This window comes from Piliocolobus tephrosceles, chromosome 18 (genome assembly GCF_002776525.5).
Source record: "Piliocolobus tephrosceles isolate RC106 chromosome 18, ASM277652v3, whole genome shotgun sequence".
In the NCBI taxonomy this organism is placed as follows: domain Eukaryota; kingdom Metazoa; phylum Chordata; class Mammalia; order Primates; family Cercopithecidae; genus Piliocolobus; species Piliocolobus tephrosceles.
The window spans coordinates 15,963,956-15,991,143 of NC_045451.1; the positions used below are offsets into that span (position 1 = coordinate 15,963,956).

At 41.9% G+C, this 27,188-nt stretch overlaps 1 protein-coding gene and 1 pseudogene across 1 annotated transcript; both read right to left on the bottom strand.

Moving 5' to 3' along the window:
- Nucleotides 1-355: 355 nt before the first annotated feature.
- SERPINB5 (serpin family B member 5) lies at nucleotides 356-26,985 on the bottom strand. The gene is made up of 7 exons (XM_023195200.2): nucleotides 26,704-26,985; nucleotides 18,421-18,595; nucleotides 15,956-16,093; nucleotides 13,620-13,737; nucleotides 10,129-10,271; nucleotides 3,809-3,976; nucleotides 356-2,099 (listed from the first exon to the last, which is right to left on the bottom strand). The coding sequence occupies exons 2-7, from the start codon at nucleotides 18,586-18,588 to the stop codon at nucleotides 1,707-1,709; spliced, it is 1,128 nt and encodes a 375-aa protein (XP_023050968.1). The 5' UTR covers nucleotides 18,589-18,595; nucleotides 26,704-26,985; the 3' UTR covers nucleotides 356-1,706.
- Nucleotides 5,669-6,076, bottom strand: LOC111528455 (annotated as a pseudogene).
- Nucleotides 26,986-27,188: the final 203 nt, after the last annotated feature.

Here is a 27,188-nt window from a genome sequence, read left to right on the forward strand (position 1 = left end):
GCCTCAATCTTCAAAAGAGCGTTTTACATACCGTGATGTTTTTGGGGTTTTTTTGTTTTGTTTTGTTTTTGTTTGTTTGTTTTTATGTTTTGGGTTTTTTGATTGCACTGCAACCTCCACCTCCCAGGTTCAAGCGATTCTCCTCCCTCAGCCTCCTGAGTAGCTGGGACTACAGGTGTGTGCCACCATGCCCAGCTAATGTTTGTATTTTTAGTAGAGACAGAGTTTCACCATGTTGGCCAGGATGGTCTCAATCTCTTGACCTTGTGATCTGCCTACCTCAGGGATGCTTTTGTAAACAGATGGCTTGGTCCTATTTCAAAATAGTCTAACTTAATGGAAAAAAAAAAGACAAGTAGTTCAATAATATTTTATTGTCAATAGCATAGGAGAAATTCAATATTGAACCTCAGAACAAGAAGAACCTATTTACAATGCATGGCAAGGAAGAGATGGGAGAAGGAATGTCACAAAATCTTCGGTAAATATATATTTTTCATAGAGAAGTAATCCATGAACCTGCAACATAGACAGCTTATCCAACCAACTTTACAAATTACTATTAATATAAGTTACATGCTTGCCATCTAAAGTAACTAAACCCGTAGACTGAAAAACTATGTGTCAAGGTAATGTGAGCATTTTAATCGCTTTACTTATATTTTCTAATGGCAGTAGTTTCCTCTCCTTTTCCCACTATCACATTAGATGAAGAGACAAGTTCCTTCAACAAATTCTGATATTGGCTATTGTGAGAATCCCCGTGCGAGTCAGTTAGAAGCCCCTGCCACCAGTCTAGTGCCAACCAAATGACCAGGTGGGACAGCTATCAAAAATGAAACTGAATTTATATTAAAATCTGAACTTCCTCTTGGGGTCTTGCATTTCAGCTACTAGAGGTCTGTAATTCCTTATCCAACATTCCACAATCTGAAGAGTTCTGCGAACAAAGTGTTTTTGTAAGTTGGTGGCATACGTATTTGGCAGCAACATTTGACCCTTTACGAGCTAGTCTTTAGGTATCCATTTTGTCTGAGTAGTCTACATTTTGTTGCAGCATATTAAGGTGTTGATTTATAGGGTACTGCTCCAGATCTGATCCATGAAGTTCTATAACATACAGTGTGTGTAAAATATTATCTTTTGAAAATCCCCAACATTCAGAATTTGAATAAACACCTGCCTGCCAGGGTTTAACATAAGGGCTTCTGGACCTATAGTAGCCTGAGCATGTGCCCACGTTTCACTGGAGCCAGGGCAGTTTCGTGGGTCCCATGCACCACACTTTCCTCAGTCTTTCAGGGAAGCGAGAATGTCTGGAACATTCTCTATCCCAAAGAAGGAAGGCATAGTGCTGGGAAGAAGAGCTCCCAAATCTTCTTTACAGGAATTTTCTTTGTGGAGACTGTATTTCTGCCAACTACCCCAGACAATTTGACAAATAATGAATAAATGTTTTTCCTCTAAGGTGATTCCTTTTCATTAAAAGCATATGTCATTTTCTTGTGGGGAAAAAAGGAAACAAAAGATAGAATTGGGATAAAAAGGTCTATCTGTGTGAAGGCTACATGTGACAAGTACTGGCGGCTTCCTGATCCAGCAACATTAGCAATTTATTGTATCTAGAAAATGAATCTCTGGATGCAAAGTTTACAGAAATCGGCATCCACAGAGAAGTCGGGGGGACTTAACGTGGGCTGTGCCACTTAAGGAGAACAGAATTTGCCAAAGAAAATGATGTTTCGAGTTTTGTTGTGCCTGATGATGTAAATAAAGGGATGGTCGGCATTCAATTCATCTTTGTGCTGCAGGATCCGTGCTCCTGGCACCTCTATGGAATCCCCACCATCTTCAGTTATTTCTAAGCACACTTTGTGGATAACATTTGATAGGGCCACTCCCTTGGTCTCTGACATTCCAGAGAAATCAGATGTGTCTTCACTGAAGATATGTTTCAGCCCTAGATTTTCCAGACTAGCCTTGGGATCGATCATCTTTTCCACCTTAAATTTTGGAATGGAGAGTTTGACCTTGGCATTGGCCATGGTGCTGGGATTAGTCCACTGCAACAGCGACTCTGAGTTGAGTTGTTTTTCAATCTGAAGGACAAAAATGAAATTATTTTTATTTATTTCCAATTGTAAAAGACCTGGCTTGATTGAAAACATAAGATGTTATTATAAGCCCAGTTTCAAAGCAGTCTGTGTGGAACATCAAAGATGGCCCGGAAGTTTTTGGTATGTGACTCAGGAGACCCAGCAGCCACCCGGCTGTGTCCTCCTCCTCCCCAGCCTATAACAGCGTTCCCTGCGCACTGAAATTCATGAGGGCAGGGTTCTGTTTATTCATTTTAAGTTAGAGAGTAGTTTTTTGTTTGTTTGTTTGGGATTTTTTAGACAATCTTGCTCTGTCACCGAGGCTGCAGTGTAATGGTGTGATCTTGGCTCACTGCAACCTCCGCCTCCTGGGTTCAAGCAATTCTCATGCCTCAGCCTCTCAAGTAGCTGGGAGTACAGGCACACTCCACCACGCCCAGCTAAAATTTTTTTTTTGTATTTGTAGTAGAGACAGGGTTTCAACATGTTGGCCAAGCTGGTCTCAAACTCCTGGCCTCAAGTGATGTGCCAGCCTCAGCCTCCCAAAGTGCTGGGATTAAAGGTGTGAGCCACCGCACCCAACCTTAAGTTAGAGAATAGATTTATAGAAACAAATGCCTGGATTATGATGTTGCATACACAATAGTGAAATGAATATAAAATTAGAAAGCTTTTTATACATATTTCTTGAATGCTTATTGTAATTTCTCTATGAGGAAATCCAGAATATTCATGTACTGAGAATGGCATCAAATTTAATAAATTAAATTAAAGCTGAAGTTACTTTTTTTTTTAATGGGAACTTGAACTACCTCTGAGCCATTCCCTAAGGTCATAGGTAGTGAATGCACCCATTTTAGCTGGTTTAAAAAATGAGAGAGATGCGGCCGGGTGCAGTGGCTCACGCCTGTAATCCTAGCACTTTGGGAGGCCAAGGCAGGTGGATGTACTCCAGCCTGGGCAACAGAGCAAGACCCTGTCTCTAAAACAATAATAATAATAATATATCAGTATTGGCTCATCAATTGTAACAAACATACCACACTAATGCAACATGCTAATAACAGGTGAAACTGTAGGCCTGAGACGGGAAGGGGAGTATATGGGAATTTCTTGTACTTTCCGCTCATTGTTATGTACGCATACAGCTGCTCTAAAAAATAACATCTACTAATTTAAAAAAAAGAAAGAGCAGGAGACAGTATGCTTGATATCAGGTCACATGATAGTGGACCTGGCAGTGTGTAGCATCGTAGTGCCTTGCTCCCTAGGAGATGAGGGAGGCACTCTAGCCTTCAGTTAAGAACCTGGCTCCAAGTACCTGGGCTCAAATCCTGATCCTGCACACACCCTTGGCTAATTATATGACCACAGACCCGTTACCTACCCCTCTGTGTCTCAGTTCCCTCACTGGTAAACAAGAGTGTGGTAACAGTCTCTAATCATCAGCCTGCTGTAAGAATTAAATGAGATAATGCATTTAGGCAACTTAGCACAGTCCCTAGAACACTGTAAGTGCCAAATAAATTTTGGCTGTTGTTAATATTAAGGAGGAAAGGCCCCAGAAAGAAGCATGGGACCTTGGAGGTGACTGAGCCAGTGGCAATAAGGGAGGGCTGCCAGCCCAGCTCTCATGGCCTACACAGCCCTCTCTGCACGACTCTTTGCCAAGACGGGGGTGCCTTTGTAGAGAGCACCTGCCTCCTCCTTACCTTCTCCAAGCCTGTGGACTCGTCCTCCACATCCTTGGGTAGCAGGATGAACATGCTGAGATGCTTATTTTGAAAAGGAAGCTCTATGATCTTACAGTTGATACTGTCAATGTTTCCCATACAGAACGTGGCCTCCATGTTCATCATCTGCACTGGTTTGGTGTCTGTCTGTAAAACGGAAAATCTGGACTGCTTACTTTTCAATTTACACATGCATCAATATATATACACACACACACACACACACACACATATATACCCACATGTATATATACAGACACAACACATATACACATACACCTATATATACACATTTACACACATACGTATATATGCATACACACATACATATACACACATATATACACATACATATACACACACCTGTATATACACACACTGTATATAACCCCATACATATATACACACATGCACATATATACACACATATATATGCAAACACATAAATATATGTACATATATACATATACATACACACAAATTTGCTCTTGACATAGTGTCAGATTATTATGGCTTATAATTAATCATCCACCGAGATCCAAACTGTATGGCACCCAAACCAGAGACTGTCCTGTGAAGAGTTTGTGTTCCTTTGAAAAGTTATTCATATACTTTATAATCTACATGTTACACATTACAGGAACTATATATAATACTGTATTTGCATAGATCAAACCTTAAAAATAAGACTGTACAGCTGAAAATACAGGCAATGTTTGTTATTCATTACAGATGCCTATGAGATCTTTAAACTATTCCTGGTGGAGCTGACTTGAAAATAAATTCTACTGCAAACCCACATAACCATTCATATGGCTTTTCCTAATAAAATACCTAATTTCAAAAACTGACTGGGCGTGGTGCCTCACGCCTGTAATCCTGCACTTTGGGAGACCACTTGAGGTCAGGAGTTCGAGACCAGCCTGGCCAACATAGTGAAACCTTATCTCTACTAAAAAATACAAAAATCAGCCAGGCATGGTGGCACAAGCTTGTAATCCCAGCTACTTGGGAAACTGAGGGAGGAGAATTGCTTGAATCTGGGAGCCAGAAGTTGGTGTGAGCCAAGATCGCACCACTGCACTCACTCCAGCCTGGGCAACAGAGCGAGACTCTGTCTCAAAACAAAACAGAACAATAACAACAACAAACTTAGCATATAGCAGAACAAAACAGTATTTGTTGTGACCTCTCCGTTTGTCTTTGGTTTGAATTGCCCACTCCCCGCTATACTGCCACCTACTCAGATCCGAGCTAACGAACAAAGTCTGGATTGAAGATGAGAACCTTGGTTTTTAGTCCCAAATGTGACATAAACAGATTCTGTGGCCTTGAGCAAGTCACTCAGTCTCTCTAGGCCTCAGTATTCTTGTCAGTAGAATGAAGAAATTGTAAATTGTAAATTCAGAATAATGGTTACCACTGGGAAGGAAGAAAGAGGAACAGGACGGCGGAGTGAGCAGTGAAGGGATACATACAAAGCAATGCAACTGTTCTTATACTTTTTCTTTAAAATTCTGAAATAATTAAGGCAAAATATGAAGTTCAAAAAGACGATTGATCGGTATATGGGTGTTTGTTTTATTATTCTCTGTCATTTTCTGAATGCTTGGAGTATTGCATAATTTTTAAAAAGGAAAACGTTCTTTAAAATTATCTCTAAGTCTTTTTAAAATTATCTCTAAGTCCCTTTGAGCTCCACTGTATGCGCTGCTCTTTTTTTTTTTTTTTTTTTTTTTTCAGAAACATTGTGTTCAATGATAGAGCTTAGCATAGCCCAGCACCAGGAATGGTGTAGAACTGCAGCAGCAGGGACAGGCAGGTGACCCCCACAGAGCCTCACATGGTAAAGAGAATATGAAAGGCGACCATTAAACAGAACAGCCCCATGGCCTTAGACAGGGCAAAGCCCAGAATGGCATAGGAGAAGAGCTGCTGCTTGAGAGACGGGTTCCTGGCATAGCCAATGACCAAGCTGCCAAACACCGTTCCAATGCCAGTCCCTGAACCAGCCACACCAACTGTGTCTGCCCCAGCACCAATCAACTTGGCTGCTGTGTCAATGTCCCGGGAGACAACACTGGTCTAGAACTCCTGTTTGGCCTCCTAAAGTGGGGAGCTGCTGTAGGAAGGCTGTTTAGCTGAAGTCTCTGGGCTATTCAAGAAGGAGGCAGATACAGGCCTAATTAGACTGCTAGTAAAACAGCAGATCAGAGCTGGAGAAATAAGTAATGCCGTGGTCTGCATTTTTTCACTCTCCCAACTTTAGCCTTTGGTCTCGCCCTGTCTTCTTAAAGGGAGCCCATGGAAGGGTCTGATCACTCAAGTCTTTATCTCCAAGCACTGCCCAGGCCTTCTCTTCTCTTTGCCCCTATTAACACCTGGCCTCCTGTCTCTGCTCCACAGATGACTGATTTCCTGAAGGAAAATTAATCCACACTAAGATGTAAAAGACTGACAGCAATGTAGTATAACCTATTGACGTATACCTCCCATGGGATATTTGCCTGTTAACTAAATCTCTTTGGGGAGAAATTTCAAGCCTCATACCAAGCCTGCAAGGATAATACTCCAGTAAACTTGCATCTGGTATCTTTAAATACTAAGCTGAACCTTCCCCAATCCCTCTCTCAAGCACAGTTAAACCTTATTTATTTTACTTTTGTATATACCTCTATTTTAACACTTGCCACAGTGTTAGAAATATTATCTGGTGATTGTCTTCCCACTTCCAACCCCAACTAGAATACAGTCAAGGCAGAAACTAAGTCTTATTTTCTATCCCAGCTTGTAGTGCTCACTTCTATCCCAGCTTGTAGTGCTCACTGAATATCTGGCTGATAAATAATGGAAGATTTCAACTCTATGTGTAATCAGAAACAGAATTATAGGAAAACATACTAACTTGGAAGTTAACAGATAATTCTTCCCTTTATTTCTCCTAAAGAGGATATTGTCTTAAAATATATTACTCCTAAAGAAATTTGTCTAAAAATCTCCAACGGGGCCAGGCATGGTGGCTCATGCTTGTAATCCCAGCCCTTTGGGAGGCTGAGGCGGGCGGATCATCAGGTCAGGAGATCGAGACCACGGTGAAACCCCATCTCTACTAAAAATACAAAAAATTAGCCAGGCGTGGTGGTGGGCACCTATAGTCCCAGCTACTTGGGAGGCTGAGGCAGGAGAATGGTGTGAACCCGGGAGGTGGAGCTTGCAGTGAGCAGAGATCGCACCACTGTGCTCCAGCCTGGGTGACAGAGTGAGACTCCAACTCAAAAAAAAAAAAAATCTCCAAAAGGTTAGACTGCTAATAGTTTCTGAATGTGCACATAGTTGTAGCCTCCAAAAACTGTCATCAATTTCACTTATCAGCACTGACTATGGGTACTTTATTTTCTGAAACACATGTTGAGACATATCTTCTGAAAAGAGGACCAAATAAAGACTATCTATCCCAGAAAATATAATACAACATATATATTAATATAGATATATATGGATGATATATTTATCAGAATAAGTACTAAACTTTTAATAATATAGCTTCACCAATTTAACCCTTACTGGAGACACTACAGGACATGAGAAAAGGTTTAGTAACGTCACTCAGAAAGTTCAAGGGCTGACAAAGCAATTCAAAGAAAACAAAGGAGAAGTAATAGCGTCGGCATTCAAAAGAAGGGTGTAGCCTCATGCAGTTGTGAATAGCATTTTATTGCTTTATCAAGTGAAACACTGAGAGATCAATGACATTTCAAACTCTTATTAATTCTGTTCATAAAGGCTGAGTTTCCAGGATCTTATATAACCTAGCTTTATGATTTAACAGCAAGAATAAAGGAATAGCACACATTCTTTCTCCCTTCTCAAAAAACACATATTAATACTTTCTTAATGAAAAAAGTACAACCCTTAGTGTGGTTGACACAAAAGTCCACATTCTACTCATTGACTATTGCAACATTTTCATGGTGTTCCTTCCAGGCTGGCTCGGGGCCTTGGTGAGAGGCACCATTGGCAACTTGTTTCAGATTTCACTTAAATAGAGTTAGGAACCCTTTGGCAGCCCTTGCCAGGGAGGAGAGCCAATCACTGATCAAAGGAGTCAGAGGGGTCACTCCATGACAACAAAGGGTGTGTGGATGCCATCAGGGCCAGTGGGGCCAACACCCCTCCCTAACTCACAGTAGAGGCTGGGTAAAGTCACGTTGCACTTCCACTCCACATAAAAGACAACACTGAGAAGGTCAAAAAGCCATGTTTAAAACTCAACGACCTGTGTGTGCAAAACACAACAATGTGAAGAGCCTAAAGTGTGTCTCTAGAATCTCAGACAGACCTCTTGTGTGCAGGGTCAATTCTGTCCCTGCAGTCAGTTTTGAGAAGACCACTGCAGTTGGGAAGCCAAGCTCAGGAAGGTCAGGTTTTGTCTGCCACTGATTGTTTAAACAAACTGACCCTTAGGGACTGATCATTCAACAAATTTGCTGTGCACCTACTGATGTGTTAGGGACTTGGCCAGAAATTGTAGACACTGAGATGAATAAGGCATTGTCCCTACCTTAAAAATCCCATGCACTAGTAGGGGATCTACATAAGCAAACAGATTTCACTGTGCAAAGCGTATTCTGGGAGGGGACAGAGGGAAGTATGAATAAAAATTCCATGGGAACAAAGAAAGAAAGAGTAATGGAAGCCATCCAGCTAACCCAGGTGTAGATTGTATCTTGCAGGACTTTTCCTCATGGATGCTAGCATTAAGAAGGTGCTACCATATTTGGCAAAAACAAGATATTGATGCTAGGTACTCTAAGTACTGGGAGAAGCATGAAAACTAGAACTGATGCATAGGAGCTACAAGGTAACTAAGCTACCTTTAAGTATTGTACTAACTGAAGTGCTGCTTCCAGTCTAACACAAGCCAGATCCCACCCAAGGAGACCACATCACATCATCATATAGATCTCTGGGTTTTCCAATAAAATGGGTCAAATTTCCAGTCTCAGTTCCTTGGTCTTGGTCTCATTTACAAAAGAGGTACTTGACCTATTTCTATTTTCTTTTTTTTTTTTTTTTTTTTTTTGGAGATGGAATCTCACTCTGTCACCCAGGCTGGAGTGCAATGGCATGATCTCAGCTCACTGCAACCTCTGCCTCCTGGGTTCAAGCCATTCTCCTGTCTCAGCCCCCTAAGTAGCTGGGATTATAGGCACATGCCACCATGCCTGGCTAATCTTTGTATTTTTAATAGAGGTGGGGTTTTATCATGTTGGTCAGGCTAGTCTCAAACTTCCGACCTTGTGATCTGCCCGCCTTGGCTTCCCAAAGTGCTGGGATTACAGGCATGAGCCACTGTGCCCACTGTCTATTAATTATTTTAACATATTTACTTCAACAGTATCAATGAGACCAGCCTACAAAACAGGCTCTTAATTCTCCCCATAATGACTTCCAGTGATGCTGATGAGTAAGCGATACTTTGTTTTTTCACAGCCAGTGCCTCAAAGCATCTGGGTTTTTTTGTTTGTTTGTTTTTCTTGAGATGGAGTTTTACTCTTGATGCCCAGGCTGGAGTGCAGTGGTGCAGTCTTGGCTGACTGCAACCTCTGCCTCCCAGGGTCAAGTGATTATCCTGCCTCAGCCTCCCATGTAGCTGGGATTACAGGCACCCACGACCATGCCCAGCTAATTTTTGTATTTTTAGTAGAGACAGGGTTTCACCATGTTGGCCAGGCTGGTCTCCAACTCCTGACCTCAGGTGGTCTGCCCGCTTCGGCCTCCCAAGGTCATGGGATTACAGGCGTGAGCCACCACACCTAGCCATCAAAGCATCTTATAAATTATAAATTAAAATCCCAGAACAATATACTTCACTATCAACAGATAAGAAAATGAGATGTTAGAGAAGTTAATCAGCAACAAGATTCCTAGATGTCAAGGTTTCATGATAATCCAAAGTCCTCTGATAACAGAGTTTGGTCTTTTCCTTTTCTGCTAAAGTTCTCAGATGTTTGTAGCTATTTTTCAGCCAGTGACTTAGCTTTCCTCGCTGGGTTATAAATTCTATAAAGTTTCACTTAGCTCAGATCCTTGAAGACATTCTGGAAAAGAGGAAGGAGGGCCTCTGGATTCTGGCTCTTTTTGTACCACTTACCTTCCAGCTGTTCATCTCAGGAAAGGCACTTTGCTGACCGTGCCTTCAGGTTCCTCATTGGAATGGATTTATGCCCCGCTCTGTCCCTATAATTTTTCACATCTATAATTGGGCTCCTTTTATTGCTACATACTGCCCCACATACCTTGTTGACTCTGAAAGGACATTCTTTTGTTTCTGATTCAGGAAATTTCTTCATCCACTTGCCAACAAAGTAGGCGGCATTAACCACAAGGATTTTGGTCTGGTTGTTCACACTGTTGTCAGCTAAAATGTTCTCAAAGTGGCCTGCAACAATTGTAGGAAAACACAAGTAGCAGAATTATTCTTCCAAACTACATCTGAAATTCACATGCATATTCGCTGAGTATTTACCACTTCATGAAGTCACACCATGTAAGACCTGGTAGTTCCAACCATCACATTTCAGGACTCTTTTCTCTCCTTCTACCTTGACACAACCAGATCTACCAAAGAGGTTGGGAGAGGAGAATGAAGGAGGGGGAAGAAAGGAAGAGAAATAAGAAGGCAAACACAGCTACCGCTCTGAATGCTTATTCTGTGTCAAGCAGTATACAAGCTATTTGATACACATAATATATATTTCTTCCTACTTTATGAATGAGGAAGCTGAGACTCAGTGATGATAACTCACTTTCCAAGGATGATATATAAACAAGGGTGGATTCAGGATTCAAAGCCAGCAATTTCTGACTCCAAAGCCTGTGCTCTTGAATGAAAATACATAATCACTTTCTTAATGCCAGAATTTCACATATATTATCTCACTCTTTTCACAATCATCCTATAAGGCAAAGATCATTATCTCCATTTTACAGTGCAGTAAACAGAGGCTCAGAGAGGCCAAGGAACTGTTCTAGTTTCCTCAGCTGGAAAGCATGTCTGAAGGTTCTCCCCTTCACCCCACAGCTCTCCATCCACTCCCTCAATTGCACTCCTTGCAGACAGGCTGATTGCCTCAAGGTCAACTGTAATCACCATGGGGCTCAATCACAATTGCAATTATTAACAAAGCTAAATCTCAACAGCTGAAACAATTCAAGGGAAGTGATCCCTTAATAAAAAGAACTCCTCACATTTGAATAGCCCACAGGTGTTTGTTTGTTTGTTTGTTTTGAGACGGAGTCTTGCTTTGTCGCCCAGGCTGGAGTGCAGTGGCCGGATCTTGGCTCACTGTAAGCTCTGCCTCCCAGGTTTATGCCATTCTCCTGCCTCAGTCTCCCAAGTAGCTGGGACTACAGGCGCCTGCCACCTCGCCTGGCTAGTTTTTTTGTATTTTTTAGTAGAGACGGGGCTTCACCGTGTTAGCCAGGATGGTCTCGATCTCCTGACCTCATGATCTGCCTGCCTTGGCCTCCCAAAGTGCTGGGATTACAGGCGTGAGCCACTGCACCCAGCCTCGCCCACAGGTTTTTTTAATAAAGGGTTTTCATTTACCTAATCTCCAATTATCAGACCAATGTTCAGGGCCCACTTTACAGGCCTGTGACCCCTGTGTGAAGGGCCCTGCTCTTGGTTTAATGTTCAGCTGTCACCATCTCAAAATTCTTAATAAATGTTTAAACAACAGGCCCAGCAATTATACTTTTGCCTCGGACCACACAAATTATGTAACTGGTCCTGCCAACGCTATATAATATGTTGAAAATATATTGTATTACTGAAGAAACCTGAAGAATAAAGACGCATGGGAGCCAGTAAACGACAGAGCTTCAACTTCAATCCTGAGCCTCCTATTTCAAATTCAGAAGTCTTTTCATGGCTGGACGCAGTGCTTACACCTGTAATCTCAGCACTTTGGGAGGCTGAGGCAGGCGGATCACCTGAGGTCAGGAGTTTGAGACCAGCCTGGCCAACAGGGTGAAACCCCGTCTCTACTAAAAATACAAAAATTAGCTGGGCATGGTAGCACGCACCTGTAGTCCCAGCTATTCAGGAGGCTGAGACAGGAGAACCCCTTGAACCTGGGAGGTGGAGATTACAGTAAGCCAAGATCGTGCCACTGCATTTCAGCCTGGGCGACAGAGCAACATTCTATCTCAAAAAAAAGAAAAAAAGAAAGAAAGAAAAAAGAAAGGCCGGGCCGGTGGCTCACCTAGAAGGAGGTGAGGGATAGCAGACTACACATTGCATACAGTGTACACTGCTTGGGTGATGGGTACACCAAAATCTCAGAAGTAACCACTAAAGAGCTTATCCATGTAACCAAAAACCACCTGTTCCCCAAAACCTATTGAAATAAATTACAATATAATACAATTTAAAAAATTAAATCAGGTAACATGTGCCCCATTTTACAGTTCTGTAAATTGAAGCTTTGTGTCCAAATATCAGTTAGGAAGTATCAGTGTCTGGATTTGAATCTAGGTGCTGAATGACTCCAGAAACCCTGTTCTTTCCATGTTCTCATCCGGCAGTTACTGTCCCGTTAGAACTTTCTCAGTCAGTACAGAGAGAGAGCAGCTGGCGGCGCTAGTCATTCTCACAGGAAGTGGGTCTCCCTTGCCCCGGAAGTGTATCCCTCCCTAGACAGCAGCGACTACCTAGCCTTCATTCTTTCATGACTAGATTCGGCCTCCCAACGGGTCTCTCCAGATGTAATTATACATATATTCACTGGGAAGGGGGACAAAGTCACTGACTTGCCCTCAAAATTATCATAACCCTAATTCTTTTCCAGCAGGGAAGACAACTCACCGGGAATTTTAAGGGAGGAACGAGGAGTCCGACGAGAGAGACGCCTGGAAGAAGCACTGAGCCGGAGAAAGAACCGGTTAGGAGCTTCTTGAACCCTGGGGCTGTCAGAGGAGCGACCAGCATGGGGAGCTGCGGCACCGCGGAAAGGCTGACTCTACAGTTTGGTTTGGTTTGGTTTGGTTTTCTTTCTTTTTTTTTTTTTTTAAGACGGAGTCTTGCTCTGTCGCCCCTGCGTGATCTCGGCTCACTGCAAGCTCCGCCTCGCTGGTTCACGCCATTCTCCTGCCTCAGCCTCCCGAATAGGTGGGACTACAGGCGCCCGCCACCACGCCCGGCTTTTTGTATTTTTAGTAGAGACGGGGGTTTCACTCTGTTAGCCGGGATGGTCTCGATCTCCTGACGTCGTGAGCCGTCCACCTTGGCCTCCCAAAGGGCTGGGATTACAGGCGTGAGCCACCGCCCCCGGCCGGTTTGTTTTTCTTATACATATGTTACCTATGTCCCTTTTTCCTTAACAAATTTGTAAAATTTGTCAGCTGAAAGGGGCCTCAGGGATCATGAAGTTATAATCCAATTCTTCTATTTCCAGACTGAAAAATGGCCTCATGATTGACCCAAAGTCATACTTTGTTAGAGGCACAGCTAGGATTCCACTAGGGCCTGTGACAGCTCGTCAGAGAGCAAGACAAAGTAGACTAACACTGAAGCACCAACAGTTTCTACCAAGTGATGAGATGATACAAGAAATGCCCAGAAATCCAAGTTGTTTACATGGCTGGAAGGGAAAGAATTTAGCTTGTGTAGTAAAAACATCCAGAGAATCCTCCAGATGTTTTTTTATGCCTAGAGCAAGCATTTATGAGATGGAAGGCCTTGTTTACTTGGTGATTGATAGCAGAACAATTAAAGGGTACTTGCCATCTGTGAGATCCTTAATTGAGTTGTTGATCTGACCTTTCGTTTCTTCCAATTTATCTTTGAAGTCAACAGTTTCCAATTCCTTTGCATAGGGTCTCTTCGTAGAGCTGATGAACTCCTGAAAAACATGCAGTTCATAAAATCAGAGTCTGTAGTCAAGCTATTGCATTGTTATTCTCTTCTAACAAAAGGATTATTAAATATCAACTGCTATATGTACGCTTTCAAAATTGGTAACACTGTATGAATTGAAACCTCATGTAGAAGTCAGTGAAATTCTTTGTATTGAATGTTTCTTTTTTTTTCAATTATAAGACAATTTCAATTATTAAATGCATCTATCAGTTTAATATCAGCTTTGAGGAAAACAAAAGAAACACTATGTTAAATATACCCAATTCTCTTACGGGTTCTAATTTCAGAAACATGAAAATGTTGTATGTCTACAGATACATATATATTAGAATATAGGAAATGTATAGAAAAGAGAATTATGAACAGAAAACTCTTGTCCTTGCTGAACTAAATAAATATCCTGTAGACCCTTGCTACTCAAACTGTGGTCCAAGGTGGTGTACAGCATCACCTGAGACCTTGTTAGAAGTGAAGAATCTCAGACCCCACCCCAGACATACTGAATGAGAATGCATTTTAACAGAACTTCCAGGTATGCCATCTGCAAATTAAGGTTGGAAACACAGTGCTGTAGAGAACATAGCAGGAGTTATTACTCTAATGCTTATTTAAAATGTGCAACCCTAAACCCCATTCCCACCGTGACAATAAGAAGTACCTGGGTGTTAAAAGGGCCTCAAGAACTTGCCCTTTTAACACCCAGATAGTTCTGATGCGAGAGATCCTCCACAGACCACACTTGTTTGGACCTTTAGTAAATTTGCAGATGCTGTGCACCTAGCAGGAGCAATGGAAAGCAGTCTTAAAAAATCTTTTGTAATGAGCCAAGATCATGCCACTGCACCCCAGCCTGGGCAACAGAGCAAGACTCCATCTCAAAGGGGAAAAAAAAAAAAACAACTTTACAACTCCTAGTCTGGTTAAGATCATTCCAGATGTTGCATGGAAGTTCAACCAAACTAAATATAACTTGATTCAATGTTATGTCAGTTCACTTCCAAGCACAGGGCTTCTTGAATTTCTTCAGAGCAGCTTCAGCCTTAGCCAATTAACTTAGCTTCAGTTAATTGCAGATCAGCCTTGGGACTGACTGTCACCATTGACTGAGAGAACCAATCTCACCTGAAAATATTAGAAAGCCTCAGCCAGATGAAGCAGGGCCTCCATTGTCCTCAGTGCCAGCAATAAAAATGTGTTGTCTCCTTAATGATCATTTAGGGAGCTTCTAGAAATTTTGTATGCTCAGGTTTCAACTCACATCTCAGTTTTTTTTTTTTAATGCTTCCAATGATTGTTGGAATAAAAATAGTTGTTATATGTATCTTTAAGCAACAAAAAATATACTCACAATATCTGGTAACCCATGTCCTCAAAAGATCTTAACCACAAAAATACCTACTGCAGAAAGTTGCAAAATCATGGCAAAATATTTAAAAACTGGTAGTCTAGCTTTTAGATTTGGAAAGCTTGAAATTCTGACCATCCAAACAGGAACTAAATCAACTCTGTGTTACTGAAGTACACAGGGAACCTCCATGTAGTCTAGAATACTGTCTGTGTGTTTCAAATACAGATTTTTAAAATATTACAACATTGGGTACCATAGTGGTGTTTGTATGATTCCTTAGAGCAATGGCTAAACTTAAATAACCAGAACTGCCTGTGGAGGTCCCCATCTGACCAGCCCAGCATAACAAAACTAATTTGTGACTGATGAAAATTGTGAATTCATAGTTATTATTTTTCTTACTGATTTTGAGAAACATCAGAACTTTGTGTGCATAACAAATGAGGTGGAGAGCTTAAAACATTGTTCCAGGCCATATGCCCTGCTCTTTAAGGAGAAAGAAGTTTAAATCATGAGCTGTCTTACACTCCTTGTCTATGGAGCTACATTTATTAGAGAGTTAATTACTCTGTTCTCCATTCTCTCAGAGGAAGCTAAGAGGAAGGGTAAGATTTGTTTGAGAGGGAAAAGGAAAGCCCATAAGCTTCTCTATATTTTGAGTGAGAAGATGTGACTGCAATTGACTCCCACTATACTCCTAACCTCTCCACTAGGATTTATTTATTTTAAGCCTCAAATCACAAGTGAACCTCCTAGAAAAGAATTTCACTGAGAAAAAGTTATAGGTCTAACAGCATGAAAATACCACTCTTTGTAAAAAGTTAAGTCTTGCTACTTGCTTTTAACAACTTACTGTAGAAAGATTCAGAGATTTGTCTACGTAGAGCCGCTTGATTAGTTTCAGTGAGTAAAAGGAACTAAGTTTGTTGACATCCGATGTTACTGTTTGAAATCCAAAGGGCACATCTTTGACATTTTCAAAATGAAGAACCTGTTAAGAGAAAAATCCATTACCCGAAAAGCATTACCTCTGAATGATGCTTCACTGAAGTGGACACGTGATAATGACCAATGTCCTTGGGCATACAGAATCCTCCTGTCCATTTCCCCTAAAGCAAGACTCCTCAACCTCAGTGCTATTGACATTCAGGCTGGATGAGTCTTTGTGGGGCTGTCCTGGGTACTGCAGGAAGCTTAGCAGCATCTCTGACCTACTAGATGCCAGAGGCATCCTTACCCTATTTGTGACAACCCAAAATGTCTCCAGACATGGCCAGATGTCCCCAGAGTGGGAAGGGGAGAACAAGTTGTCCCCACTGAGAAACACTACCATAAAGGTACTCTTCCAAATCAACTATCAAGAATATTTGTCCTTTCTTCAAAGTGATGCCCTTAATACTCACACAGAAAGATTTCCAAACTTGGAGAACGATGAAGCTGGGTTATAATTTCTATCCAATTCAGAGACCAGAAGAGAGAGATTAATACCAAGAGAGACCATCATCAGGCAGGAATCAGATTTCAGGACAAGTGCCTCTAGCCAGAGTCTGTCTAGTGCCTCTGGGTGATTTAGCAAATGCCAGGTAAAAGGTGTGTCATTTCTGATGGACAGCTACAACAAATGGTGGGCTGCCCTGGGTGGGCTAGAGTCACACGGCCCTGCCTGTGAATCCCAGCCTTCACCAACTCTTCAGAGAATCTTCTCCAACTCTTCAGAGCCTCCTTTCCTCTCTGTAAAATGGTCTGAGAATACCTGCTTTCCTCAGTTGTTATGAGAATTACTTACATGTAAAACACCTAAAATATTACACGGATTCAAGCTGTTAATTATTATTCTTGTAATAATATTGTAAGCCATTTAAAACCAGGATATTATCATTTGAAGGGCTTAAATCATTGTATTTTGTTCCTTTTTTGTTGTTCCAACCAATAGTCCACCTTTTCTGCCTTGCAGCACCACAACTTGTAATGTCAGCATAAGATGATACCCTCCTCACTCCATAACTCATAATGGTCATGGCCTGATTCCACAACCCAGATAACGAATGCCGCCAAACCGGCACATTGCGCCAGTGAATTACATAGCCTCAGCATTGCAGGGTCAAATGGGCTGGTCCCAGACAGTGCGTAACTCTCATGCCCAAAGACGGATGGAGGAGGCCAGAAAATTAAAGAGCCCAGGTAACTACTGCTGGGGAACCAGTTGCATGTACAGAGAAGATCTTGAGGAATTATTGAGGAACAGACCTACTCCCAGGAAGTTCTCTTTCTCTAGCCTTTCTCTAATGGTAGATGAGAAATGAGGAATGGGAGATTGGGTAGGGATAGTGGAGTTGTGCAGTTCAGAGATGAGGCTCGATAAGAAGATACATCTCCTCTTCACAGTAGTGAAGCTGCTTCAAGTCCCAAATGCAAATTCTTCATCCTGACCTAAATAACTCTTCTGGGCCATACTTTCTGGGCACATATGAATGCAATAAGGTGTCCCCTTTTTAAATGCTTGTGAGCTAATAGGAAAGAAATTCTGTTGAACCTAGAATGATTAGCATAAGAGTAATAATGAAACATAATTAGGAGAACATTCACTTATTATCTAAAAGTACATGAGGACTTCAAATGGAACAATCAGGAAAATCATCTCATTTGAAGGTCTAAGAACTTTACAAAGCTAGATAATCAACCATAGCCAGAAAGAAACCCTATAATGATACAGATGCTCCTTGATTTATGATGAGGTTACATCTCAACCCATTGTAAATTCAAAATATCATAAGTCAAAATGAAAAAAACTGTGATTACCCAGCAGATCTCCAGGTTCTCCATCACAGCCTGGTGCCTGTCCCAAATGTGAGTTGCATTACCTACAAGTGAGCTTTCATATTTAAAAACAGATTAAGAAGCCTGTAATCCCAGCACTTTGGGAGGCTGAGGCAGGCGGATCACCTGAGGTCAGGAGTTCGAGACCAGCCTGGCCACATGGTGAAACCCCATCTCTCCTAAAAATACAAAAATGAGCTGGGCATTGTGGCAGGCGCCTGTTGTCCCACCTACTTGGAAGGCTGAGGTACAACAATCAACAGCTTGAACCTGGAAGCTGCAGTGAGCCGAGATCGCACCACTGCACTCCAGCCTGGGTGACAGAGTAGTGGGACCCTGTCTCAAAAAAAAAAAAAAGATTAAGAGAGTCCTGGAATGGCACAACTCTGAATCTTGACCAATTCTGGACACAAAGTCTCCATTCGTTTTTTCCCTAGGCACTGCCTATGGGTTCTAATAACTGTATTCCCACTTAAAGTAGAAACAAGGTTTGGGGCTTACCTGTCCAATTTCATTTGCAGTGTCACCTTTAGCACCCACTTGAGCAAGTGACAGAGAGGTGGAGAGACAGATTGGAGAGAAGAGGACATTGCCTAGTGGCTCCTTTTCACGTAGTTGTTTGAACAGATCAACAGCAAAAGCCGAATTTGCTAGTTGCAGGGCATCCATTGTGGGCCTGGAAGCAAGGACAAGGGAGAGGTTAATTTCTAAAGCATCTTTAACGTCTTCTCACCTGCATTCTGCCAACACTAAAAGAATTCTATTTAAACAAAGTAATGATCTCAGAAGAAATAAGGAACTTTCTGAAAATTCAAAAGTAAGATCAGTTGTGAAGAAACTTCCAGGCAAATGTCCGAAGGCATATGAGGTCCTCTGTGGCAGCTCTGCCTCGACTCTGCAGTCTTGGGCCTGCTTAGCCACTGTGGCCGTTGTCTGGAGCCCAGTGGTCACACTTCTTCTCCAGCATATGTCAGAAAAGTTGACAGCACTAATCAACATCAGTTGGTTTTATTTATCACATATTGTTTCCATTAGGATTTCAGTTAAACTAAAAGTTAAAATTTTTATAAAACAAAAACAGTCAAATTGCAGCAGTTTTGCATGATTCAGTTTCATATTTAGTAAGTGTTATGGGTTGACATGTGTCCCCAAAAAGATATGTTAAGTCCTAATCCCCATTACCTGTGAATGTGACCTTATGTGGAAACAGGGTATTTCCTATATCTTAACTAATACATCATTAGTTAAGATGAAGTCACACTGGAGTTAGGTGAGCCCACATCCAATATGACTGGTGTCCTTAAAGGAATAAGAGAAGAGACACAGAAACAATACACAGAGGGCAGATGTGAAGACACAAATGTCTTCACCTGTGTGAAGGACATGCCGTATGGCAAAGGAGGCAGAGATTGGAGGGATGCTTCCACAAGCCAAAGAATGCTAAGAACTGCTGGCAACACCAGAAACCAAGAGAAAGTCATGGAACATTCTCCCCTGGAGGCTTCAGAGACAGAATGACCCTGCCGACATCGTCATTTCAAACTACTGGCCTCCTAGCCTGGGGGTGAATAAAACTTATGCTGCTTTAAGCTGCCTGGTTTGTGGTGCTTTGTGATAGAAGTGCTAGAAAACCCTTAGAGTAAGTAATGCCTTTGCAGGACCCCCAGCACATAACAATACTTACTAAACAGCAGCAGTTATTGTTTGTGTCCATAATACGCATCTGTGGGTAAGACACTACCCAGAGTGTTACAAGGATCAGTGGACCTCCTCCTTCTCTAAGCTCATAGTCTCTTTGGGCAGATATGTAGACCAATAACTAGAATACAGAGCTGCCCAAGACACATGAGTAGTATAATCAGTAATATGGGAGTTAAAGAAAAGAGAACAACTTCAAAATATGTAGCCTGGTAAAGTGGATATAGCAGCAACTAGGCATCTTATCACATCTCAGAGCTCTGTAATTCTAACAGCAATTTCCAAAGTGTAGTGTCTTGACTCCTGACAGTCCCTAACACCCTTTCAGCAGGTCCATGAGATTAAAACTATTCTCATAATAATACTAAGACATTATCATTCTCAATCTCTAACAGACAGTGGAGTTTTCCAGAGGCTATATGACATCCCTTCTATTAAGCCAAATATTAAGGAGATTTGCAAAAATGAAAAACGATATCACTCTTCTCATATATCACTCTTCTCATATTTTTTCACTGGACATGGATGCAGCTGGAAACCATCATTCTCAGCAAACTATCACAAGAACAGAAAACCAAATACCGCATGTTCTTACTCATAGGTGGGAATTGAACAATGAGATCACTTGGACACAGGAAGGGGAGCATCACACACTGGGTCCTATTGTGGGGAGCAGTGCGGGGGAGGGATAGCATTAGGAGATATACCTAATGTAAATGACGAGTTAATGGGTGCAGCACACCAACATGGCATATGCATACATATGTAACAAACCTGCATATTGTGCACATGCACCCTAGAACTTAAAGTATAATAAAAAAAAAAAAATTACTTGTTGGGTACAATGTACACTACTTGGGTGATGGATACATTAAAATCCTAGACTTCACCACTGTACAATCCATCAGTGTAACTAAAAACCACTTGTACCCCTAAAGCAATTGAAATTTTAAAAATTTAAATAAAAATAAATAGTGTATATATTAAATATATATATATTATTCATATTAGTATTTAATGGTTATATTATTTTAATAAATTAGTAAATGAACATTTCAAAATGTGTCTGGTTTTAATTTCTAGTTTGGTAAATAATAATAGATATAATCTACATATTTTTAAAGAAACAGTTATTTGGGGTCCTCAATAATTTTTAAGAGTGTAACGGGGTCCTCAGATTTAAAAAGCTTCACTGTTCTAGTAAAGGTCTACCTACCTATTTAGTCTAGTAGTTACTGATAGACTCCAAAGAGAATTAGGTAAATTCAGGCAGTCAGGGCTTCCCTTTCTGGGAGCAGAGCTGAACTACATGGACTCCTGAGGCTCTGCCTAAGCCGTGCACTCAGGCCAGTGTTCCCATTGCAAAATATACCATGAGACCCCCTGAAGTCAGGTGGGCCTCTCACTTTTCTTTAAAGTCCACAACGTTACTCCTTCTCCCCTCAGGGCAGGGGCGAGGGCCGACAGGTGACATCACACCTCAGGGAAAGGTGACTGGTATTAGGTGTACACTGAGGTCAGCAGAGTATACTGAGGTGAAGTATACAGAGTACACTGAGCATGTTTCTGAGGGAAATCAATCGATATTACTACCCCTGGGTGAGCAGTACAGGGATTAAACTCGAAGTGTTCCCTCAAAGCCTCAGGCACATGCACACAGACACAGGGGCCGAATGTGACATTGAAGGGCTTCAGGTAGGACCTGAACCCTGGCATCAGAAAGGAAGCTGCACTGCTTAAGATAGAGGACTCCCTTTGGCCAGTTCCCAAACACGTGTTAAGAGTCAAAGGCATGAGGAATAGGATTGCAATTTGCACCTTATACCTGGACAGAAATTCAGAATGCAAAGACGTGAGAATAAGATGGAGGAGAGGACTCCTGGTCCTTAAACATGTCTTCAGAATTCTCCTTTTTATGGCTTGTGTGTAGAATGGGCTAAAATCGATTATATCTCGGACTCTGAAAAAATGAGTTCATTATCAAAAAAAAAAATCTGTTTTGTTGACTCTGTTCATGCTCACTGGTCATCTCCACGGGCTTCCTCCTTCTCCATATGTCCCTGATAAATACAGTCATGCACTCAGGCCAGTGTTCCCATTGCAAATACACCACGAGGCTCCCTGAAGTCAGGTGGGCCTCTCACTTTTCTTTAAAGCCTACAACCTTACTCCTTCTCCCCCCAGGGTAGGGGCGAGGGCCAACAGGTGACATCACACCCCAGGGAAAGGTGACTGGCATGAGGTGTATACTGAGGTCAGCAGAGTATACTGAGGCAAAAATGAAAGCCTGTGGAGTGTTTCACCCAGTGTGCCCACCACTGGGAAAATATAAACAAACTTCACAAAAGGTTTGGGAAATCAGTGGACAGACTTTCAGAATAGGAAACCTGACTTCCTTCTGCAGCAAAATTAATATTAATAAACTCAACATGTACAAGAAATAATGAGTTATTTCTTCAGCAAATAGAGAAGCCTAAACTTATATCCCTGCAAGCTTCTTAACACTTCCACAAGTTGAGAGCTAATCACACTGATAATAATATGAAAACACACAAACTGCTTTAACAAACACAAGTAGTTCCTCCCAGCATGTATTTATTATACTCCAAGAGAAGCTAGAATAATTTTGCATAGTCAATAACAAACTATATTCTAGTGATTTCCTTTGTATAGAAAAATGGTGTTTAAGATCTTAAATTAATCTGCTGAGGGAGTTTGGCTGCAAACACCTACAAATGGATCTTAGAAGTGGATCAAAGGGTGAGGAGATGTTCATTTTACCATTTTGTTCAACTAAAGCATTATTCATTCACTCATCATAACATTCTGAGATATATTTAGTCTAAATGATTGTGGATACAAGATCATTATGGCTTTTAGTGTGGTTAATTACACAATACAATTAATGCTCTGTTGCAATCCAGGTCCCTGTTGGAGATGTGAATCGATGCACACCTGACATCCTAACATCTCCGGGGCTATGTCTCACCACCAGCAGACCTTCCCCTTGAGTGAGTCCCTTCCTTTGCATGCTAATCCTCAGTGCATTGAAGATATCAACATATCCGCATGGTTTGTTTAATCGACACAAAACTTCTTCCCTATGATTTTCCTACTTGAAGAAGCCGATGTTCCTTTCTGCCACTTATGTTGTAAACTCTTGGTATGATGTTGCTTTCATCAGTGCATGAACACAAAGAGATCTGCCTTCCTGTTCCTATGCTGACTGGTTCCTTTTTTAGAAAATTATCCTTCACTTCTGGCAAGGTCACACAGCCCTTAGTATCTGCGGTCCCAGCCGCAACAGCGTTGTTTGATGCTGGCCAAAGGAAACAGGAAAGGTCACTAAGTAATCAATCAAATGTTTCCTGGTAAATCTGATCAGTGGTTCTGTGATTAGTCCCAAGTGACCTAAAAACTCTATAAAGTTGATCTGGTCTGAGGTAGCTCAAAAGATGACTTTGGCCACAATTGCCACATGACTGTGTTGCAAGACAATCAAAGCATTTAAACAAACCTCAGCAATGTTAGCAATACATGCCCTGAAAAAAATACAAAGTTCTACACAGACCATTTTGCATGATCCAATGCTATAAAAATTGTAAGTACCAGAGTAGAGGTTAGCAATTCCTGTATGGTAAATGTATGTGCCTAATGACTTCTGTTGAAAGTGCTAAAATTGCTACAAATTTTGTTCCATTTTACTGCCTTGTCACAAGGGTCTTCTTCCATTTCTGTGAAAACCCTGTAACCATTTTAACAAGGAGAACTTCGTTTATAGTTGCAATGTAGAAAACGCTACATCTTTCAGGCACTTAAAAGTTTAAAAAGGAACTTTATTTTAACCATAGAACAATGAGATGGAAGTTTAAGTAGTAATACAAATGCAGTTTTAAGAACTTATTTCCAAGTAGCTTGCTTTCACAATCTGTGCTAAATTATAAACCTTGAAAGTGGGACAAGATCTTGGAGAGGATCTAGGCTGGCCACACCTCTTCGTTTAACAGATGAGAAAAGTGAGGCAGACAAAGATGAAGTGAGTCTCCCAGGCCACCCACGCAGGGAGTGAGAGTGGCAAAACCAGACCTAGAATTCATTGCTTCTAGCTCCCAGCCTGGCACTTCCCCGCCACACCTTACCACCTGCTTTCTTGGTAATTGCAACTTTGCTGGTCTTTGTTCTCTCAGAAGTCTCTCGAGTTCCAAAAATCTCACATGTCCTGAAGTCTCTCTTGAAGATATCAACATATCCTGCATGGTTTGTTTATCGTCACAAAACTTCTTCCCTGTGATTTTTCTACTTGAAGAAAGCCCTTGTTCCCTTTCTGGCACTTATGTTGTAAACCCTTGGTATGATGTTGCTTTCACCTAATAAGTATTAACTGAGTACCTAATGTGTGTCAGGGTCGGCATTAAGAAAACAAAGGTGAACACGACATGGCCCCTGCCTCCAAGGAGTTGTCAGTTAGTGGCATGATGAATGTTGTGTTTTGATGAGTACACAAGTCACTATGGGATCCCCAGCAGTGACAGACTCCCCCATACTAGAAACTTCAGTGACACCTTCTCGGAGACAGTGACAACTGAGTAAGTCACACTATAGTTGAGTCCTACAGGATAAGTAGAAGTTAGGCTTGCAAAAATGCGGGACAAAGAGAACTGACTCAATTCAGAGACTGCAAGTGGCCCCAATGAATAGAGACACATGTACTGGGCTGGGGGTAGGGGCTGTGCTCACTTCTCTAGACTTATAGGTTGTCACTGGTCTTTGTATAAAGATTTCCTAAGATTTTTATGCATCTGAGCCAATGGCCCTCAAATTTTTTGTCTTTAGACCATTTGGGTGAAAAAAAAATGTCCTGTGGATAGGTTTGCTATGTATCCCACTTTGCCTGGGACAATCCTGGTTTATGTTTGTTGTCTTGACATTAATAACAGTGCCCCATTTACTCTCAAACATATCCTGATTTGAACAATATATGTTCATTTTACTTATAGACCATCAACCACACTCTTCAACCACACATCACAGGTGTGCATATTTAAACAGAGCTATGAACATAGTCTTTTCATCCCATAAAAACTAACTTTTGGCTGGGCACAGTGGTTCACGCCTGTAATCCCAGAACTTTGGGAGGCCAAGGTGGGCGGATCACTTGAGGTCAGGAGTTCGAGACCAGCCTGGCCAACATGGTGAAACCTTGTGTCTACTAAAAATACAGAAATTAGCCGGGAGTGGCGTGGCGGCACGTGCCTGTCATCCCAGCTACTTGGGAGGCTGAGGCAGAAAAATCACTTGAACATGGGAGGCTCAGGTTGCATTGAGCCAAGATTGTGCCACTGCACTCCAGCCTGGGTGAGAGAGCAAGACTCCGTCTCAAAAAAAAGAAAAAAAAAAAACTACCTTTTTGCTGTGTGAGAGTATTGTAGATATCACTTAGCCTAGCCCGCCTCATTTTAAAGATGGAGAGACATGGTGAAAAACATCTCTCAAGTATTTGGTGTAACTAGTCCTTAGGGAATGCCATGAGAAACCTTGCCTATTATAATATCAGTAATGGAATGCCAAAAAAACACAACCTCCGTTGTCCACATTCTAAGTCTTTGAGCAGCAAAGGATGTGCAGGATTAAGAAAACAGGATATTTTGTAGTTTCTGCAATGTGAAAGAATATGAGGACTAAACGAAGTGATTAAGTGAATCAATGTATATGAAAAGTGCTTTATGGGCAAGAAAGTACATTACAGCTATTAGTGATGAGATTAATTGCTTTAATTTCCCATGGCAGGGGGGCATCTGCTTTGCTCTGAAGCATCATAGCTTCTCCTGTCTCTTTAGAAGCCTGACCTTGACCGCTGACCCAGCCCACTATTGCCAAGCAGTAAACTTACAGCCAGACTCAGCCACACCAGAATGCCCCAAATCGCTGAGACTGCATAGCCCCAAAGTCAATCCGCAACCTAGAGGGATTGAAGTGGCACAATTCAAGGCGTTAGGAAGCAAAGATATAAACCTGCTGACTCATTTCCTTTGGAGACTCCTTTCCTCAGACAGGCTTCATCTCCACCCATGAAGGAACCCATCAAACACTTACACTAACTGGCGGGGACTGAGGTTTGGAACTCATTATTGAAAACCTCTCAGGAGGTGTAGTGGGTGAAAAAGATGGTAACAGAACCCATGGTGTTGTGGAAACATCCCGAGCTGCAAGCCTGAAAGCCTGATTCAATCTCAGCAGTGCCACTTACAGGCGGTGTGACTTTGGGCACCACGTCACCCCTGTGAGCTCCACTCCTCATCTACAGAATGAGGGGGCTGGGCTGAAACATGTCTAAGAGCCCCCAGCTCCGAGGATCTGATTATGAGTCTCTGGAATAGCCTGGCATGTTGGCTTTTCATATGATATGCTTAAATGAAGCCATAAAAAAAAGCATACAGCATATGAGTAAGAAACTACAAGCAGCCCAATTTAAGCCCAATTTATAAGTCCCAGCTATGCTGAAACCCAGAAAACTGGAGGGAGAGTAATTTCCGCTTAGACAAATATAGTTGCAAGTAGATAAACAGTGATCTGATGCTTAAAAAATGCCAAAAAGAAGGGCAGTCCATACGCCTAAATCTCAGCCTTACAATGTCAGCCAGGGAGAAGAGCCAACCAGACACACCAATACTTCTAAACTTTCCCAGTTTGTGGGTGCCATACCCTTTCTGAAACTAGCATTGCAAAATTCATTCTGAGTTCCAAGGTAGGCCTGAAAATGTCCTCAGAAGTATTTTCTCCTCCGTGAGTCACCGTTGCACCCCTCTACCACCAAAACCTCTGAGCCATGTGACTTCTTCATATTCTTACCTTGTATGGTTAAGTGATTTTATTCCCTATATGGTGTTCCTGGTGCCCAAAGGGTTGGGAGCTGGAAATATTGCCAGTATGGGGGATGAGAGGCGACAGTACTCAACCCGACAGCCCATCTTTGAAAACAGCCCCTTTATGGCCATTTTGTTCACCGTCTCAAATCAGCTCAAATAATGATTTTTATGAATTTTCCTGAAAAAGGAGTCACCAGCCCTGCTACCCCACCTTGCTTACCTGAAGTCACAGTTATCCTGGAAAATGCGTGGAAAAGTAACAGGCCAGTGAGGAGCACAAAGACCTGGATGTGGAGGCGACCGTGTCTGGGCAGAAGCAGTGGTGGCTCACCTGGGCAGCACCGCCACGCCCACTGTGCCAGCCCAGCGCCACGCCCCGCCCCGCCTCAGCAGCACTCCGCTCTTACTCAAGCCTTTTGGCAGCTTGTCCACAATTGAAAGAAATGATTCAGGCTGAAGTTGCTGTTGTCTGCACAGCTTCCAAAAGGCCTCCAACATGTTCGGGCAGGAAGGGGCTGTGAGCTATATGCATACGTACAGACATGCGCACAGCAATCCTCTCAGCCCACGCAGGACCGGAAGGTGAAATATTACATGAAATAAAAGGAATATGTGATGATAGTAATACTATAAATTTCTCAAACACGTTAGTGGCACAAAAAGTACTCTGATCTCCATTCTTTTGGTGTAAACTGCAGCAGCTCA

Coding starts and splice junctions, on each gene's coding strand:
- SERPINB5 (XM_023195200.2), bottom strand. CDS start 18,588: ATGGATGCCCTGCAACTAGCAAATTCGGCTTTTGCTGTTGATCTGTTC. Junction 16,094..18,420: donor CTGCAAATGAAATTGGACAG/GTAAGCCCCAAA, acceptor TTCTCTTAACAG/GTTCTTCATTTTGAAAATGT. Junction 2,100..3,808: donor AGTCCACAGGCTTGGAGAAG/GTAAGGAGGAGG, acceptor TTTGTCCTTCAG/ATTGAAAAACAACTCAACTC.